The sequence below is a fragment of the Hypomesus transpacificus genome, chromosome 17, assembly GCF_021917145.1.
Source record: "Hypomesus transpacificus isolate Combined female chromosome 17, fHypTra1, whole genome shotgun sequence".
In the NCBI taxonomy this organism is placed as follows: domain Eukaryota; kingdom Metazoa; phylum Chordata; class Actinopteri; order Osmeriformes; family Osmeridae; genus Hypomesus; species Hypomesus transpacificus.
Genome location: NC_061076.1, coordinates 9,156,861 through 9,172,578, shown reverse-complemented (window position 1 = coordinate 9,172,578; position 15,718 = coordinate 9,156,861). Strand labels below are relative to the sequence as shown.

Genomic DNA, 15,718 nt, shown 5'->3' with positions numbered 1-15,718 from the left:
TCTGTGTCGTATGAAGCTAAGAATCACGCATGACTGTTAACCACATTCATTTCTTGTGGAGTCGACTGCAGTCAAAAAAAGCAAACAGCTACAGGGACCGTGAAGGGAATTACTTTCTCAAAAAAGAAACCTCAAGACAGACGCGAGTTCTGAGTCTGTCAAAACAAAAACAACACATTTCTTTGCCTACTTTACATAATCACCTCGTAATCACCCAAGTTGAAAACAATATCATTTCCAGATATTGGCCTCAAGTTGTCTGCTTATTCATTTGCATGGTAAGACAGCCATCGTGACACTATAATATGTACACTTTTGTGTCACTTTCAAACGTTCCAGCCCCTTTACCGATAACCCCTGGGTTTTTGAGTCGTTTAAGAAGCTATGCCGGAGAGTGCGTCAGAAACCTAAGAGAGGATTTATTAACAGAAGTAGGCCTCTTAAAAATAGAGCAGCTCCTCAGGAGGGCTGGGGGCAGATTTGTGGGGACAGAGATGGCCAGGCTGGTCAGGTTTGGAGCAGGGCCTGGAGACTACAGTCTCTTCACCTGGCCCAAGTCTGTCTAGGACACACACACACACCCTCCACCTGGGGGTGTACACGAGAGAGTGTGTGGAGTGTATGGAGGCTTGGTGAGTGTGTGTGGGTGTGTACATGCATGACTCTGCGTATTTAACAACAACAATTAAATGATGAAAGGCTGTCAAAAACAAGATGGAGAGGAGAAGAAAGAAAGAAAGTAAGTAAGAAAGAAAGAAAGAAAAAGAAAGAAAGAAAGAAAGGGGGGGGGGGTCTATGAAACGTATTATCTTATGTCAGATCAGATAAGATCTCCTTGCAGGCCATTGCTCTCATAAGTATCTGTATACCAAAGTTCTAAAGCATGAAACTAGACTTGACAGATCAGAATTATGAATGCAGTGATGGAGGTGACACACATACTCCTGTTCACCCTGTCATTCAGACAGGGTGACTGGGATCACAGCTAATTTACATCAGAGCAGGTCAAAGAGATCACAACTAGAAGATATACAGCAAGTGGCAGGGGACAAACTGTCTGAAAGGGTATCTGCATTCATAAACAATGCCACAATATCATTGAACCAAATGTCCGTTCAGTACAGCCTGCGTCACCATGTTTAAAAACACATTCTGGGAAATGGCAGCAAAGTCATATTCTGCCATGAAAGGCTGATTCTGGAAAAAACATTCTCACGCTCTCACATCCAGAAATGCTGCCTGTCTCCCATTACCTCTCAAAATACATTAGTAATGGAACACCTATGCTTCAGAAAACACGGCTATACATTTTGTACTCAAATATTTTGGAATGAAAATGCAAACGAAGGTGTGCCAAATGCTGACTCAGGGACAATCAGAAGAAAAGAGAGTTTGTCTCAAACAGCAGGTAAACTGTGCCTTGTTAAACTTTCCCCACAGACAACTGATGATAAACCAGAGCCATTCTAGATTAATAGCTTTGCAATGTGAACTAATTGCTAGTAAAACCACATGTCATACAGTTCTTCAAAAATCCAAACTCAAGCATTGTGGGAGCATTATTATCAAAAGTTGAATACAAAGTATCACAAATATCTCACTTACTAATAGATTAGTTTTAGCCCAACCAACCATAATCTGTTCACCAGATCACAAAGATGGAAACAGCCTCACCAAAATGTCACACTCCCAGATCATCCAGCAGCAACACTCACCTGAGGCAGTTCCACATCACTTCCTGAAGGATGTTGGCAATCCAAAATATGTGTGTGTGTGTGTATCAGTGTTTGTGCATGTGTATGTAGGTGTTTTTCTATGTGCATGTCAGTGTCTGTGTGTGTATGTTACCGTACATGTGTTTATGTGTGTGTGTGTGTGTGTGTGTGTATGAAGGTGCTGTAGCTGCAGTGTGGGGATGCAGCAGATGTTAGAGTAACTGTGTATGTGTTCATCTCCTGCCAGCAACAGAAAAGTGACTGTAGCAGCATAGAGCTGGATAAGAGGGGGAAAAGCGCCTGAAAAAAAATAAGCACGGCAACAAATGTGTGTGTTTCACAATGATCACAAATTGCTTGCGTATGCAAAAGTGTTTGTTTTCCGTTTTGCGATCAATGCTGAGGATAAAGAAATGTGATATTCCCTGAGGTTTTTGACAGTTTCCCTCTGTACCTGCAGAAGAAATGAACTCTGCTTGCTGACATCCACTGCCTCAAGGACTTCAAAGGGGCAGCACAATCCGACAGTTTGCTTCTCTGATCAAAGTCATCAAGATCTAGATCTATTCTTAATGGAGGCTGTTTCCACCCTCAACAATGGAGAACATGCTGAGACAAGCTTTTCACCCTGAAATATTGATTCTAGTGCAATAAGAGAAGCTTGTTGTTTCCCCACTAGATGTAAACCCCCATTGGACCTAAAGAATTACAAAGCTTTCATCTTTAATCTTCATATTTTCATCTTTCCATCTTTGTAAAACGCTGTTGTGGTGCACAACATGGTCAGATTATGAACATGGTAGAGTTAATAAAAACGATTGATTGACCTTTAGTTTAAATTAAATGGCCACATTCTAAACAATGTGGGTCTGTGAATTGAATGAGTTAATCTCACACATTGCTTTGGGATTGTTCGTATTTCATATACAGTACTGGCCAATTTATCAGAGTAATACCAGAAAGAAAATCTGCACCATCCTCTAATAATAAAACAAATAAAACATGGGCCCAGATAAAGGAAGATAATACTATCGTAGATTTATCATTACATTCTGGACTTCAACAAAACATAAAAAATGTTCAAATCAAAGCTGCCAGAATCATATCCTACACCTGTACATCCCCTCGCATCTAAAAAAGTGTGTCTATCTGGCTTGGCTCATGTTGAAATATTGTATTCATATGCTGTCCTGAATAAATCACAAACAGTGACGTAATTGAATATACAGTATAGGCTGTGTACAGCATACATATAAGTTAGACATTGCTGTCAGGTTTGAAGCAATGACATTTGTGTCTGCTTTGGAGTTACAGTTTATATTTTGGCGTCGGTGGATGAGAGTGAATGGTAAGGTAGTCTGTTTGAACACTGACTAGACTGTTTTTGCTGCATTGAATTCAGAGGCTTCAATGACAGGAGGTGAGTCAGAAAGGTGCAGTAAGAAATCCAAACTAACTTCTGAAGAGTGTTTGTGAATGTTTGAATCCTTTTTCAGTTTTTTCCCCACAGTATAGCATAATAGACCTAAGGGGCAATCCACCAACTTTAATGTAGCTGAAGGTACCTGACACTGTCAATCAGCTGCTGATGGTCCTCATTGATCAGTATATCAGGGAGGGCTTCAGCCAGGTTCTCCACATCCCTTTCAGCAGCGTACTGCTTCAGAACCTCAAAGAGCTTCTCCTTCACATCCAGCTCCTCTCCAAGGACCTCCTCAACCTAGAACACACACACACACACAAATACATTTGTTTAGACACACTAGCAAGCAGGTGTACTAAAACACAAACACAAAACAAACACACACACACACTAAAACACCCACCTTCTTATTAAACTCCAGGGCCTTCTGGGCGCGGTCCTGCCGAACGCTGTCTCCACTCTGTGACATCACCTTCATGCTGTTGCTGAGGCGCTTGGGTCGCCGGCTCATACTGAGCACGCCCAGACGCAATGGGCGCCCCTGGGCTGCCTTGATCATGGCGGCAGCGGTCTCGTGCTGTTTGACGGGGATGCCGTTGACCTCCATAACAAAGTCGCCAGCCTTGAGGCCGCTGCGGCCAGCAGGACAGTTGGGCATGCAGTCCTCCACCAGCAGGGGGCTGTCTCCCACAATGGTGAAGCCAAAACGACCGTCTGGTCCTGGAGCGATGTCAATCTGGGAAAAGAGAGTTGTGACAATGCCCTTAGACCAGAGGTCTTCAACCCTGGTCCTCAGGGACCCCCTGTCCTGCATGTTTTAGATGTTTCCCTGCTCCAACACACCTGATTCAAATGAATGGTTGTTACCAGGCTTCTGCTGAGCTAGATAACGACCCAATCATTTGAATGAGGTGTGTTGGAGCAGGGAAACATCTAAAACATGCAGGATAGGGGGTTCCTGAGGATCAGGGTTGAAGACCTCTGCCTTAGACATATTCCTCATTGGTTTCACATGAGTGCAAGTGATGTACATTCTTTGTTCAAGCGATAGCTTCATGTTCTTGTCTCTGAATGCAAACACAGATACATCCCCCTAGATGTGATCCCTCTGGTCCTGACCTGTTCTATGCGGGAGACCACCCCGATACTGGGGGGTACGGTCTTGAGGGTCTGAGCCAGGGCGATGAGGGCTTGGGTGCTGAGGTTGGACACTTCCTGGCCTTCAATGTCCACCACCTGGTCCCCAGGCTGCAGACCTGCCAGGTAGGCACTGCTGCCCTCCACCACAGACAGAATGTAGCTGGGCCCCGTACCCCCCAGACGGAAGCCAAACTCCTCCGGCCAGTTCTGGTTGGTGGCTGGAAGTGTCAGGTCTGGGTCGTGGGACAGAGGACAGGAGAGGAGAAGGGGAGGAAGAGGGGGAAGGATATGGACAAGAAGAGAAGAGAAGTTTGGAGAGTGTGAGAAAGAGGGCAGGGGGGAGAGAGAATGTTGTAGAGAAACAAATAAGGAGAAGCAAGGGTAGAAGAGGTCATGTTGAGTTGTGCTAGATAACTAAGATTAAGATAATATTGTTTGTGAAAACACTAACTGTATTTACTGCACAGAAAAATATTATTGCAATTCGTAATCATAACAGTTTAATCAAATTAACAGACCAGGCAATTGGTTTGGGTTGTAAAAGGTTGGGGAACTGATCTGTTTAAAATGTGCCAGCCTACCTAAGAAGAGATAAATCAATCAATCCAATGACATGGAAAGACAAAGCAGACTCTGTGAAGGACTCCATTTAACCCTTGTTATTACCGATGGTTCTGATAGAAGAATTAAGGTAAGAATGCTATATAGGACACTTGAAACAGATCCATGTCTGTCATGTCGTCCTGTAGTGAACCATTGGCCCTCCCCTGGTCACTGGCCTCATTCTGGCTCTGCAGTGAAGAGCTACATCCCAGTAGTAATCTCATCTTCTACATTTTAGGAACTGATCTAAAAATCAATCATTCTAAAGCTAAGTGAACAATGTTCATTGCTTATGAAGAAAAAGAGACCAGGAAAGGAAGTTGTCTCATTCTATAGAGGTGTGGTCCTTCCTTCCTGTCCATACTTTGCATCTCCATTGTTGGCAGCCCCATGTGCATGTAATGCTCTCATTCATTCAGATAGCCCATAACTATTGACAGATTCACCTCATGTGGATCAAAATGTATTGAAAATCTTAGTTAAAACTCTGATGACAGCATGTAGAGTCCCGATGTCAGACAAAAGACTGAAAGTGGTACATTTCTCTTACTGGCACGTGATGTACATAACACACAAACACACACACACCCTCAAACACGCAAGTGAACGCCAAAACTATGTAGTCTGGAGTGAAGCTAAAACTAGCCCAATTCTTGAACACAGCGCCTGAAATACTACAAAAGCTAGCGGCCCATGTAAACACACATCACTAGGCTCTCTTTGTTCTCTTCTCACCTCACTGGAGAAGAAACAGATACGAGTAAGAAAACAGAAATGTAAGAGACTCACAGAAGTCTTTGGAGGCGCTGCGGGTTCCAGACTTGCTCTGTCGCAGTGAGAAGCGCCCCTTCCTACTCAGAAAGCGCCTCATCTTCACCCCTTTGGCGTTTGCTTTTTACTCAAGGCCTGCCAGCCGCTGCCCTAAAACCCCGGTCCCCGGTCAAAGCAGCTGAAAGTTGCGCCCGTCACCACTTTTATGCACCCCCCGCCGACACCAAAGGGTAAGCCCACTCAGGTAGTCACATAAGCGGTTACAGGAGGCTGACGCCTTTCCTTGCCTGGATCAGAGAACTAGAGATCCAGGAGAGACAAAAAGACAGGAGACATGGTCTGGAAGTCAAGCACCCCATTGTGGGTAAGATTGTTCGCCCCCAGCCTCTCAGCCCAAGCTCTATCGCAGAGCACTGATCAGAAAACTAGAACACTCTCACTTGGTCTTTTAATGGTTCTTTTGCGAGAAAAGGTACTGCGAAGCCCCATTTGTCTATAAATACCTCTCTCTCTTCCTCCAGCCCCTCTCTCTCTCACTCTCTCTCTCTCTTTTGGATGAGGCCCTCTCAGAGGGCTGAGGAGTGACCCAGAAACAGTGTCGTTTTCAGGGAGGGACAGTTCTCTCTCTGATTAGAGAGTTTGTGTGAACCTAAGAATGCAGACACCAGGCACACTTATACAGCCTCAAGACATCCTGAAGGTTAGACTCCTCAATTTTAGAAATACCCAGGGAAAAGCTGAATATGCTGAACAATAAACATCACTACTGCTGAAAGAGATTGAGAAAATATGCACGTATCCCATGCAATACAGGTTATAAGTATGTGAGTGTTGCTAGATGAGCAGCGATGACCTAGACTCAGTCTCCAAGTCCTATAACTCAGCAGGGATGCAACAGACATTGAACGTTTTTTTCCAGTTTTTCTTTTGCATTTAATATCTGAAGTTTGCATTCTTCACTGGCAACTCTACTCCTCAGGGGCAGACTTAATTTCCATGGAATCGTGATAGAGAGTTTTCCTGTAGAAAATGATTTCAGTGGACTGTATTTCATTATGACAATGTCCCACTTACAAGAACACACTGCCAAACATCGTACACCTCCAGAGTACAGAATGATAGATACCTCAGGAAACTAAACAGCTGGCAAAATGAATACTATATGGTGAAGCGTGAGTTAGTTCACGCTTCAGTGAGCTTGTAGCATGCGTCTCTAAAGGACTGTCACTGAAGGGTCATGGATGAGTTGAGACACTCAATAATCATCTTCAGAAGAACCAAGGGTAGTATCTCACACAACTATGATCTTTTTCTCTGTTGTTTTCAATGTAAACAGCCCTGACATGCTGTGATTGAAGTGAAAAACACATGGCCCAGTGGATGCCCGACAACAAGTCTCCCCTGACAAACTATATTATTCAGAACACAAACTGATCCATCTGAGATCACCATATCAACCAAAAAACAAAGCCCTTCAGTTAGAGGCTTTAAAGGCTTGTCTATCCTAACAATTTTGGATAGACAATTCCTGTCAGAGGATGAGAAGAAAAATATGAAAGAATGCATAGCTTGAGAAGCAAGCATTTTTTTTACTTTCACGTGGACTTTGTGCAACCTTTCAACAATAAATATTTAATGTGTAGGTGTATTTTGCTTCCATTAAAGGCTGTGATTTAAACTTGAGTGTGATTAACTTAAGTATTTTATTCATTAAAAAATTCACAAACTTAACAGGTATCATGGTCCCCAACATGTATCAGTGAAGAGGGAGAGAGAACCAGGGAGATGAGAAGAGATAACCATAAGCAAGGTGAGCAGCAGGGGTGTCTTGGCCTTATTCTGCCAAACTGATGAATCAACCCCCGCTCCATCTGGGCTCCTCACTGAGAGCCATTTTCTATAGCATTCACAACTACACCCAATCAATCACTCTATTACATATTTACTTTAAAGTATATTTAATTAAACAATGTTTCTGTCACACATACTCACACATCCTTTCACCTTCATTCCACTCTCAAAGACTAACAGGTAGACTCACAGTTTAGAAAATACGCTTTTATTCCTTTGCATCCAACAGCACTTGTGTTTGGCTTGTGTGTCTGTATACTTCCTGGCCTAGTTATCATGCTGTGAGCTACATGTGATTGACCAGCTCAGAATAGCCCATGTGTGTCCAGGGAATAGACTGGCCCCACATAAACACACAACACAGCATCAGAGCCCAGGCCAGCAGTTAGAACTCTCAGCAGACGTCTCAGCAGACGTCTACTGCTACAAGCATTGAAGTGGTTCTTCTATGGTCAAGACAAATGTAGGTCTTTAGGTAGTATGGTTGTTTTGGGGTAAGATGCCAAAATCCTTTCATTTCTAGAATTTTGGATTCCCAGTCATTGGGATGAAACAAGGACAGGAAGAAATCAAGGCAACGACCACATTTGAACAGAATTCAGAAAACATGTACACAACCTGGGCAAATAGTAGAAGAACCTCAAATAAACTAAATGTAATTACTAGACTCATCACTGTTTCCAGACAAGGCAAGAGGAGTTGAGAATGTCCTTGTACAAAAGCAACTTTGCTCCTTCCCTCAAACCATTAAGAAACATATACAAAATAATGTTAATAAATAACTGCCTATTAAATAACTAAGCATTGCAGTTATCAATAAAGAACATTTGAAAACCACTCTGCTCCAGTACAAAATTTGCTACGACAGCCAGCAAAAACAACAGTGTTCAATCCAACTCATTTGTGTTAACGTAACAAATTATCAGAACAAAAAAAGGCCCAATTTCATGTCCTTTGCCTTCCTTCAATTCAAAACATCCTCAGTCATATACTAACTTGAAATTCTCTGTGCACACACTATGTCCTCATAGCGCAAGATGTCTTCCAAGGCAAATACAATATATTCATTTATCAACCATCATTGAAGTCCTCAGAATGAAGCGTGTTCCACACCATCTTTATTCACACACTCAAGTCATTCCGTGTCCTCCTGAGTCCTTGCGTACCACAGTCTCACAAGTCCTAATGAAATGACGTCCTCTTCGTTTCTTCTGAACGCGTCCTCATACGATGACAGTCTGGACCTCCACCTCGGGAGACGTGATGACAAACTCCTCCTGCTGCTCCATCACCTCCACCTCCTGTTCTTCTGCCGTGGTTACCATGGTGAACGTGCCCTCTGGTGTCTCCAGTGCCCCTCCCGCGGCCAATAGCGTGCCGTCGCTGATGGCGGAGGCCAGCGTCATGGATACTTGCTCGGTCAGGCTCTCGGGTGTCGCTATGGTGATGGTGTCCCCGCTATCGGAGACGGAGGGGCCCTCATCCATGGTCACGTTGCGCAAGATGATGTGGTGGCCGCCCCTTCCGCCACGCGATTGGTTGACGATCTGCTGGACCACCTTCATGATGTGGTTGCCCATCTGGGGGATGAGGAGAGATATGAAAATGGGGCGATGGAAAGGAGAGGGGGGACGAGAAGGAGAGAAGGATGAAAAAGGGAGTGAGAAGGAGAGAGGGACAGCCGGGGGAGAAGGATAACAAACAGCAACATCATTTATGATCGTATTTTGTAGTTATGGTTTACATCTTTTCACTACTCTACCCGACAACTGTTACAACAGAGTCCCATCACTATGGTAAAGGGTAGTGGTTTCAGTGGTTATTATGGGCCTGTTAATGCATATTCTCAGTCTCGAGAGACTATGGGTGGGAAGGAGAGCAGAGAACTGACCTGATTCTGGCCGTCTTGGATGACTGTTACCTCTTCACCCGGCAGTGCCTCGTCTGTTGGGGTCTGGAGGACACACAAGACAATCAGGACAGCCGCCCTGGGTACCTGTCTGTCTGTGTGTGCATGCGTGTGCAAACTAGATTCTCAGCCAAATATGTGTGTGTGTTTCAGTGAGTCTGAGAAAGTGAGTGAGAGAGGGTGTGTGGAAGGGAGAGTGTATGTGTAGGAGCATGTGAGTGAGAGACAGACTGTGTGCGTGTGTGTGCGTGAGAGAGAAAGTGAGAGTGTGTGTGTGTGTGGGGGGGGGGGGACTGGTCTCTCACCCCTATGATGTACTCCTGGGTGTCGGCCACTACGGAGGAAAACTCCACCAGGACTGCATGAGGGTCCTCAGAGATGATGGCTGCCGTGGCAACACTGTCTGCAGACGCCTGGTCCTCCATCGCCTCAGCCTGGTCCGCACACCCATCTTTCTGACCCACAAAACAGCCTCCTGAGACACATACACAGTGAGATTTGGGGGATAAATGTATCTCAATTTTTTTTTCATTATTATTAAATGGTTGGAACAATACTGAAACATTAACTGTTTGATACTAAAGAGAAAATGCTCAAGTCTAATATGACTTGAGCATTTGTATAGGTCCTGGCAATGTGTAGATTAACGTTTTTCGATAGAACACTGACATGGATTGTAGATCTACGTGATGCAGATGTCATGCAATTGGAAAGCTAGTCAATCAATGATGCAGGTAGACAGTATTTGACCAATTGGCTTAATCCTTATTTATTTAGATGTTAACGACTCTGACCTTTGGCACGCAAGTGGCGATTGAGTGTCCCATGTTCAGCAAAGCCCCGTCCACACTTGTGGCACTTGAAGGGCTTCTCTCCGGTGTGATGGCGGATGTGACGTACAAGAGAGCCTTTCTCCCTGAAACCCCGCAAGCAGAACTGGCACACATAAGGCTTTTCCTGAGCATGGGTGCGCTGGTGTACCTGCAAGGCATTCTGGGAGCAAGAAGGGAAGAAGGGAAGGGTGTGTGTGTGTGTGTGTGTGTGTGTTGGGGGGGGGGGGGGTTATTATAAATGAATAAACTGTCAATCCACCATATATTTAATGTTTATGAATGAAGTGCCATTTTATTAATATGACAAAGGAAGGACTCTTGCACTTTGACATTTCAATAAATAAATAAAAATGTGTGTTCATGGAGTATCCGATTTTCCAGGTGAGGCCTGTCCACAAACCTTGGTCTTGTAGCCTTTGTCACAGCTGTTGCAGTGGAAGGGTCTCTCATCAGAATGGGCCCTCATGTGCTCACGGACGTGTCCGATGGTCTTGTAGAGTTTGCCACACTCTCCGCACTTGTACCTCCTCTCGCTGAGGTGGACCTCCATGTGCTTCTTCAGCAGGTAGCCTGTCAGGAACTCCTTCTGACACTTCACACACTTGAAGGGCTTGTAGCCTGCAGTAGGGGAGCAGAGATGTGAGTTGCGACCGTCTACGCCAGAGGTCTCCCACCCCGCTCCAGGAGCGCTACCTTCCTGTGGGCTGATTCTAATAATTAAATGGTTGATGTGTTGAATCAGGTTAGTTACAACTAGGGTTCTATCTCTAGCCAACAGCTGGCTTTTGACAGACATCCTGTGAATTGGGACAGCTAAGCCATATAATTGAGCTTACCTAGATGGCCTTTGACGTGAAAGCGCAGGTAGTTGAGCCCCTTGAAGGAGCGATTACAGTGAGGACACTTGTGCATTTTAGAGGAAGGCTGCTCCTCCTCCCTGTCAGACATTTCCTGTGGGGGGCAAAAACAATTTGGACAATGTTGGAGACCTACTGCGGATGAAAGAGATGTACTAAAAAATAATTCTATAGCATTCTACTACATGAAACACCGACTTCAAGACTCTTCAGACTTCCACCTGACCTTCATCTAGCCTATAACAAGCCACTTTTTTGCTCACCAGAGTCACGTCAATCTCTGTCTCCATTTCCACACATTCTTCTGTCACTTGGATCTCTGTCATCCTGCCCTCCGAGTCAGGCACCTGCAGGACATCTTTAGATGCCTCCTCCGCTGTCTCCTCGTCCTCAACTTCCCCCTCCGCCTCGCCCTCCGCCTCGCCCTCCGCCTCGCCCTCCGTCCCGCCCTCCTTCACCGCCACCTCTGTCCCCAGGGCAATGCCAGAGTTGATGATGGCCTGGCAGATGAGGTTGTCTCCCACAGCCAGGACCTCGGCTGGAGACTGTTCCTCCACCACCTGGACACAGAGGGTGAGAGCACAGTTGGAGTTGGCTTCAACAGCAAACTGAGTAAATAGCAAGGTACAGTGGGGGGTGGGGATGTACTGCAGTGAAAACATATTGTCATGTGCAACATATGGCCTTATATTTAGCCATTTAAGGACAAATTACACAGTCCACACCCACCTGCTCCACCTCTGCAGCTCCCTCAACTTCCATGAAGTGGACCTCATGGATAACCTGTTGGGCAGGACAATCCACCACGCTGACCAGTGCAGCCTTGTCCTCCAGCTGCTGCTCGTCTGCTTTCTGCTGGCCAGTCACTTGGGGGGAGGGCATCTCCACTCCTGAAACATACAGCGCTATCATTGGCTGGATGGAAGACGTGTTGACACAGATGTGTGACCTTTCATCATCTAGTTAGGTGTCCAGGAAAATATTTTCATGTGGATGTCTCGATGTCTTTCGTTAGCTGAGGAGCATGCTACCTTTCTGCACCCCGTCCTTGCTGACCAGTATCTCTTTGTACTGGTTGAAGCGAATCTTCTCTGTGCATGGGGTGATGGACTTGAGGTGCCTTGTGAGGGCCCCTGACTCACGGAAGGAGAGCCCACAGAGGCTACACCTGTAGGGACGCTCATCTATGGGTCAAAAGATGGAGGGAGAAGACATGGGGGGGAAATAAATGGTGCTGTGTTCATAGAGGTTCCTTGTCGTTAACTCCAATGAGACAGCTAATGTTCAGAATAATAAACACCGAGCTGTAAGCCTTAATGTGCAGATATATCCTACATATAAAATGTGTTGACATTGGAATACTTTTGAACTTTCTGAATGTTCATTCAGCTGTCAAGCCCACAAGGAAAAAAATACAAATAAACGCAGCAGACCCATGTTTTCAGCCCTCCTCTTGTACCTGTGTGACGGCGGTTGTGACGAATCAGGGAGCCTTTGGTGCGGAAGGCATTCCCACACAGCTCACATGGGAAGTTTTTCATTCCGCTGTGGGTAATCATATGGGTTCTCAGGATGTTGGTCTGGAATTAAATAAGACAAGGAAGGTATTTTCTGCTCTGTGCTTTATCACTTTGTATGTGATGTTAAAGTACAGGCTGTCAAAAACATAGACACATCTATGTTGGAAGGTATCTTTGTAATAATCTATAGTAAGGGGGATATGAATGCATGCACATTTTCAGTATGACTCACTGTTTTGAAAGTTTTATCGCAAATATCACAAACATAGCGTCCCTCGTTGTTAATCTTGAAAATTGTCCTGGTACTGTCACCACTGTCAGGACTGTGGGTGGCTTCTGCACCTTCTGCATCCTCAGAAGCTTTCGCTGTAGCGGTCCTCTTCCTGCGACCCCAGGACAATCTGCCCTCTGTCACAACTACACGAGAAACAATCCGGAAGATTCAGTTTAATGGTTTAGAGCTGACATTCCCAAGGGTTCAACTGGTCCTGGCAATGTATTGTCACTGGGAGGGAATTTACCATTGGTGTTGGACTTGTCTGGATCATCGGAGGACAAGTCCACGTTCACCTCGACAACAGTGGGTCCATCTGAGGTGGAGACCTGAAACGAAGAACACAAACTATAGTGTTTCACTGGCATACCATCATGGGTAAGAACTATTGGGAGACAACAGGGCTTGAGATGCTGAAACCCTCAAGCAGTGGTCTGTTGTAACAATCACGCGCAGGCATTTTTTTTGTCACTGGAATACCTCTTGTTTATCACACTTTGGTTTCTTGTTGTGGGTTTGCGTTTCATTGCGTCGCTTGCAGTTCTGGTGTAACTTATGTTGGATGAAAGCCTCCAGCGTGGAGAACTCGGCCTGGCAACGTCCGCACTTGTGTACATCCTCATCTATAAAAACACAGCACATGATAAATGTGTATTCCCGCAGAAAAGGTTTGGTTCACGGGCTAATCAAGTAGCTACTTAATGACAAGCAAAGGAAAATAACGTTAGATTATAGCTGACAAGCTAAATGCTGGGCCAAGTGGCAAAGACGTTAAAAGATGGTCAATCAACTTGATATTCATAAATCAGACCTCCTAATTGCTACAAGGCATTTTTCCAGCATGCAGCCAGGCATTATACTACTGTTGTTAGCTAGCTAGGCTAGTAGCTAGCTAGGTTAGCTAGCGGCACTCTGAATCCAGGAATTGACAGCCCTGCTCTGTGAACCTCTTACAAGCTTGCTAGGCTAGCTGGCTAAATAAAATGACATTATCGGAGCAGGCCCACACAGCCGCCTTTACGAATAAAACGCTATGATTGTAATCAAATCGTATTACCTTCGTCTCCGAGTGTAGTTTGAATCGTAATGATGTTGCCGTGATCCGTTTGCTCACTCTCTGTTTCTGCCGTATTATTATTTTCTACATTCATGTCGTTTGACTTCTCCGTCTCTGTCGCAACGATACTAGAGGGAAAACATGGCGGATTTACGACCTCGTAGTCATAACAACAAAAGGGCAAAGGAAGTGAGAGGAGGATGGAGGAGGAAGGATAACACCATAGGGATAACACTATTGACAACTTTGATTTATGTTTATTTTTACTGTTAGGACCAATTTTTCAATATTCAGGCCACAGTTCGTCGTCGTCGTCGTCATCTGCCGCTTGTCCGGGGATCGGGTCGCGGGGGCAGCGACCTAAGCAGGGAGGCCCAGACTTCCCTCCCCCCGGCCACTTCCGCCAGCTCTTCCTGGGGGACCCCAAGGCGTTCCCAGGCCAGCTGAGAGACATAGTCCCTCCAGCGTGTCCTGGGTCTTCCCCGGGGCCTCTTCCCAGTGGGACGTGCCCGGAACACCTCACCAGGGAGGCGTCCAGGAGGCATCCTAATCAGATGCCCGAGCCACCTCAGCTGGCTCCTCTCGACGCGGAGGAGCAGCGGTTCTACTCTGAGCCCCTCCCGGATGACCGAGCTTCTCACCCTATCTCTAAGGGAGAGCCCGGACACCCTACGGAGAAAGCTCATTTCGGCCGCTTGTATTCGCGATCTCGTTCTTTCGGTCACTACCCATAGTTCGTGACCATAGGTGAGGGTAGGAACGTAGATCGACTGGTAAATAGAGAGCTTCGCCTTTCGACTCAGCTCCTTCTTCACCACGACGGACCGATGCAGAGCCCGCATCACTGCGGACGCCGCACCGATCCGCCTGTCGACCTCGCGCTCCATTCTTCCCTCACTCGTGAACAAGACCCCGAGATACTTGAACTCCTCCGCTTGGTTCAGGATCTCCTCCCCGACCCGGAGATGGCACTCCACCCTTTTCCGGTCGATTACCATGGCCTCAGATTTGGAGGTGCTGATTCGCATCCCAGCCGCTTCACATTCGGTTGCGAACCGCTCCAGTGAGAGCTGAAGGTCACGGCCCGATGAAGCCAACAGGACCACATCATCCGCAAAAAGCAGCGACCCGATCCTGAGGTCACCAAACCGGACCCCCTCAACACCCTGGCTGCGCCTAGAAATTCTGTCCATATAGGTAATGAACAGAATCGGTGACATAGGGCAGCCCTGGCGGAGTCCAACCCTCACCGGAAACAAGTTCGACTTACTACCGGCAATGCGGACCAAACTCTGGCACCGGTCGTACAGGGACCGGACAGCCCCGATCAGGAAATCCGGTACCCCGTACTCTCGGAGCACCCCCCACATGAGCCCCCGAGGGACACGGTCGAACGCCTTTTCCAAATCCACAAAACATGTGTAGACTGGTTGGGCGAACTCCCATGTACCCTCCAGGACTCCGCGGAGGGTATAAAGCTGGTCCACTGTTCCACGGCCAGGACGAAAACCACATTGCTCCTCCTGAATCCGAGGTTCGACAATCCGACGGACCCTCCTCTCCAGGACCCCTGAATAGACTTTCCCAGGGAGGCTGAGGAGTGTGATCCCCCTAAAGTTGGAGCACACCCTCCGGTCCCCCTTTTTAAAGAGGGGAACCACCACCCCGGTCTGCCAGTCCAGAGGCACTGTCCCCGATGTCCACGCGATGTTGCAGAGTCGTGTCAACCAAGACAGCCCTACAACATCCAGAGCCTTAAGGAACT

The 15,718-nt window shown here is 46.3% G+C and overlaps 1 protein-coding gene across 2 annotated transcripts; it reads right to left on the bottom strand.

Moving 5' to 3' along the window:
* Nucleotides 1-8,019: 8,019 nt before the first annotated feature.
* e4f1 (E4F transcription factor 1) lies at nt 8,020-14,097 on the bottom strand. 2 transcript variants are annotated; one of them, XM_047037472.1, is made up of 14 exons: nt 13,954-14,097; nt 13,377-13,519; nt 13,144-13,225; nt 12,855-13,039; nt 12,562-12,682; nt 12,134-12,286; nt 11,832-11,992; nt 11,366-11,662; nt 11,082-11,196; nt 10,646-10,863; nt 10,207-10,405; nt 9,718-9,887; nt 9,395-9,457; nt 8,020-9,083 (listed from the first exon to the last, which is right to left on the bottom strand). In XM_047037472.1, the coding sequence occupies exons 1-14, from the start codon at nt 14,045-14,047 to the stop codon at nt 8,727-8,729; spliced, it is 2,358 nt and encodes a 785-aa protein (XP_046893428.1). In that variant the 5' UTR covers nt 14,048-14,097; the 3' UTR covers nt 8,020-8,726. The 2 variants fall into 2 exon arrangements, with proteins under 2 accessions (XP_046893428.1, XP_046893430.1); XM_047037474.1 differs by having other exon boundaries at nt 9,718-9,863.
* Between the last annotated feature and the right edge of the window lie 1,621 nt (nt 14,098-15,718).

What these genes read in the sequence shown, in the direction of transcription:
- e4f1 (XM_047037472.1), bottom strand. Translation starts at nt 14,047, where the DNA reads ATGAATGTAGAAAATAATAATACGGCAGAAACAGAGAGTGAGCAAACG. An exon ending in AGACAAGTCCAACACCAATG is followed by an intron (nt 13,040 to 13,143) that starts GTAAATTCCCTC and finishes TTTCTCGTGTAG; the next exon opens with TTGTGACAGAGGGCAGATTG. An exon ending in TCCAAGACGGCCAGAATCAG is followed by an intron (nt 9,084 to 9,394) that starts GTCAGTTCTCTG and finishes CTCATCCCCCAG; the next exon opens with ATGGGCAACCACATCATGAA.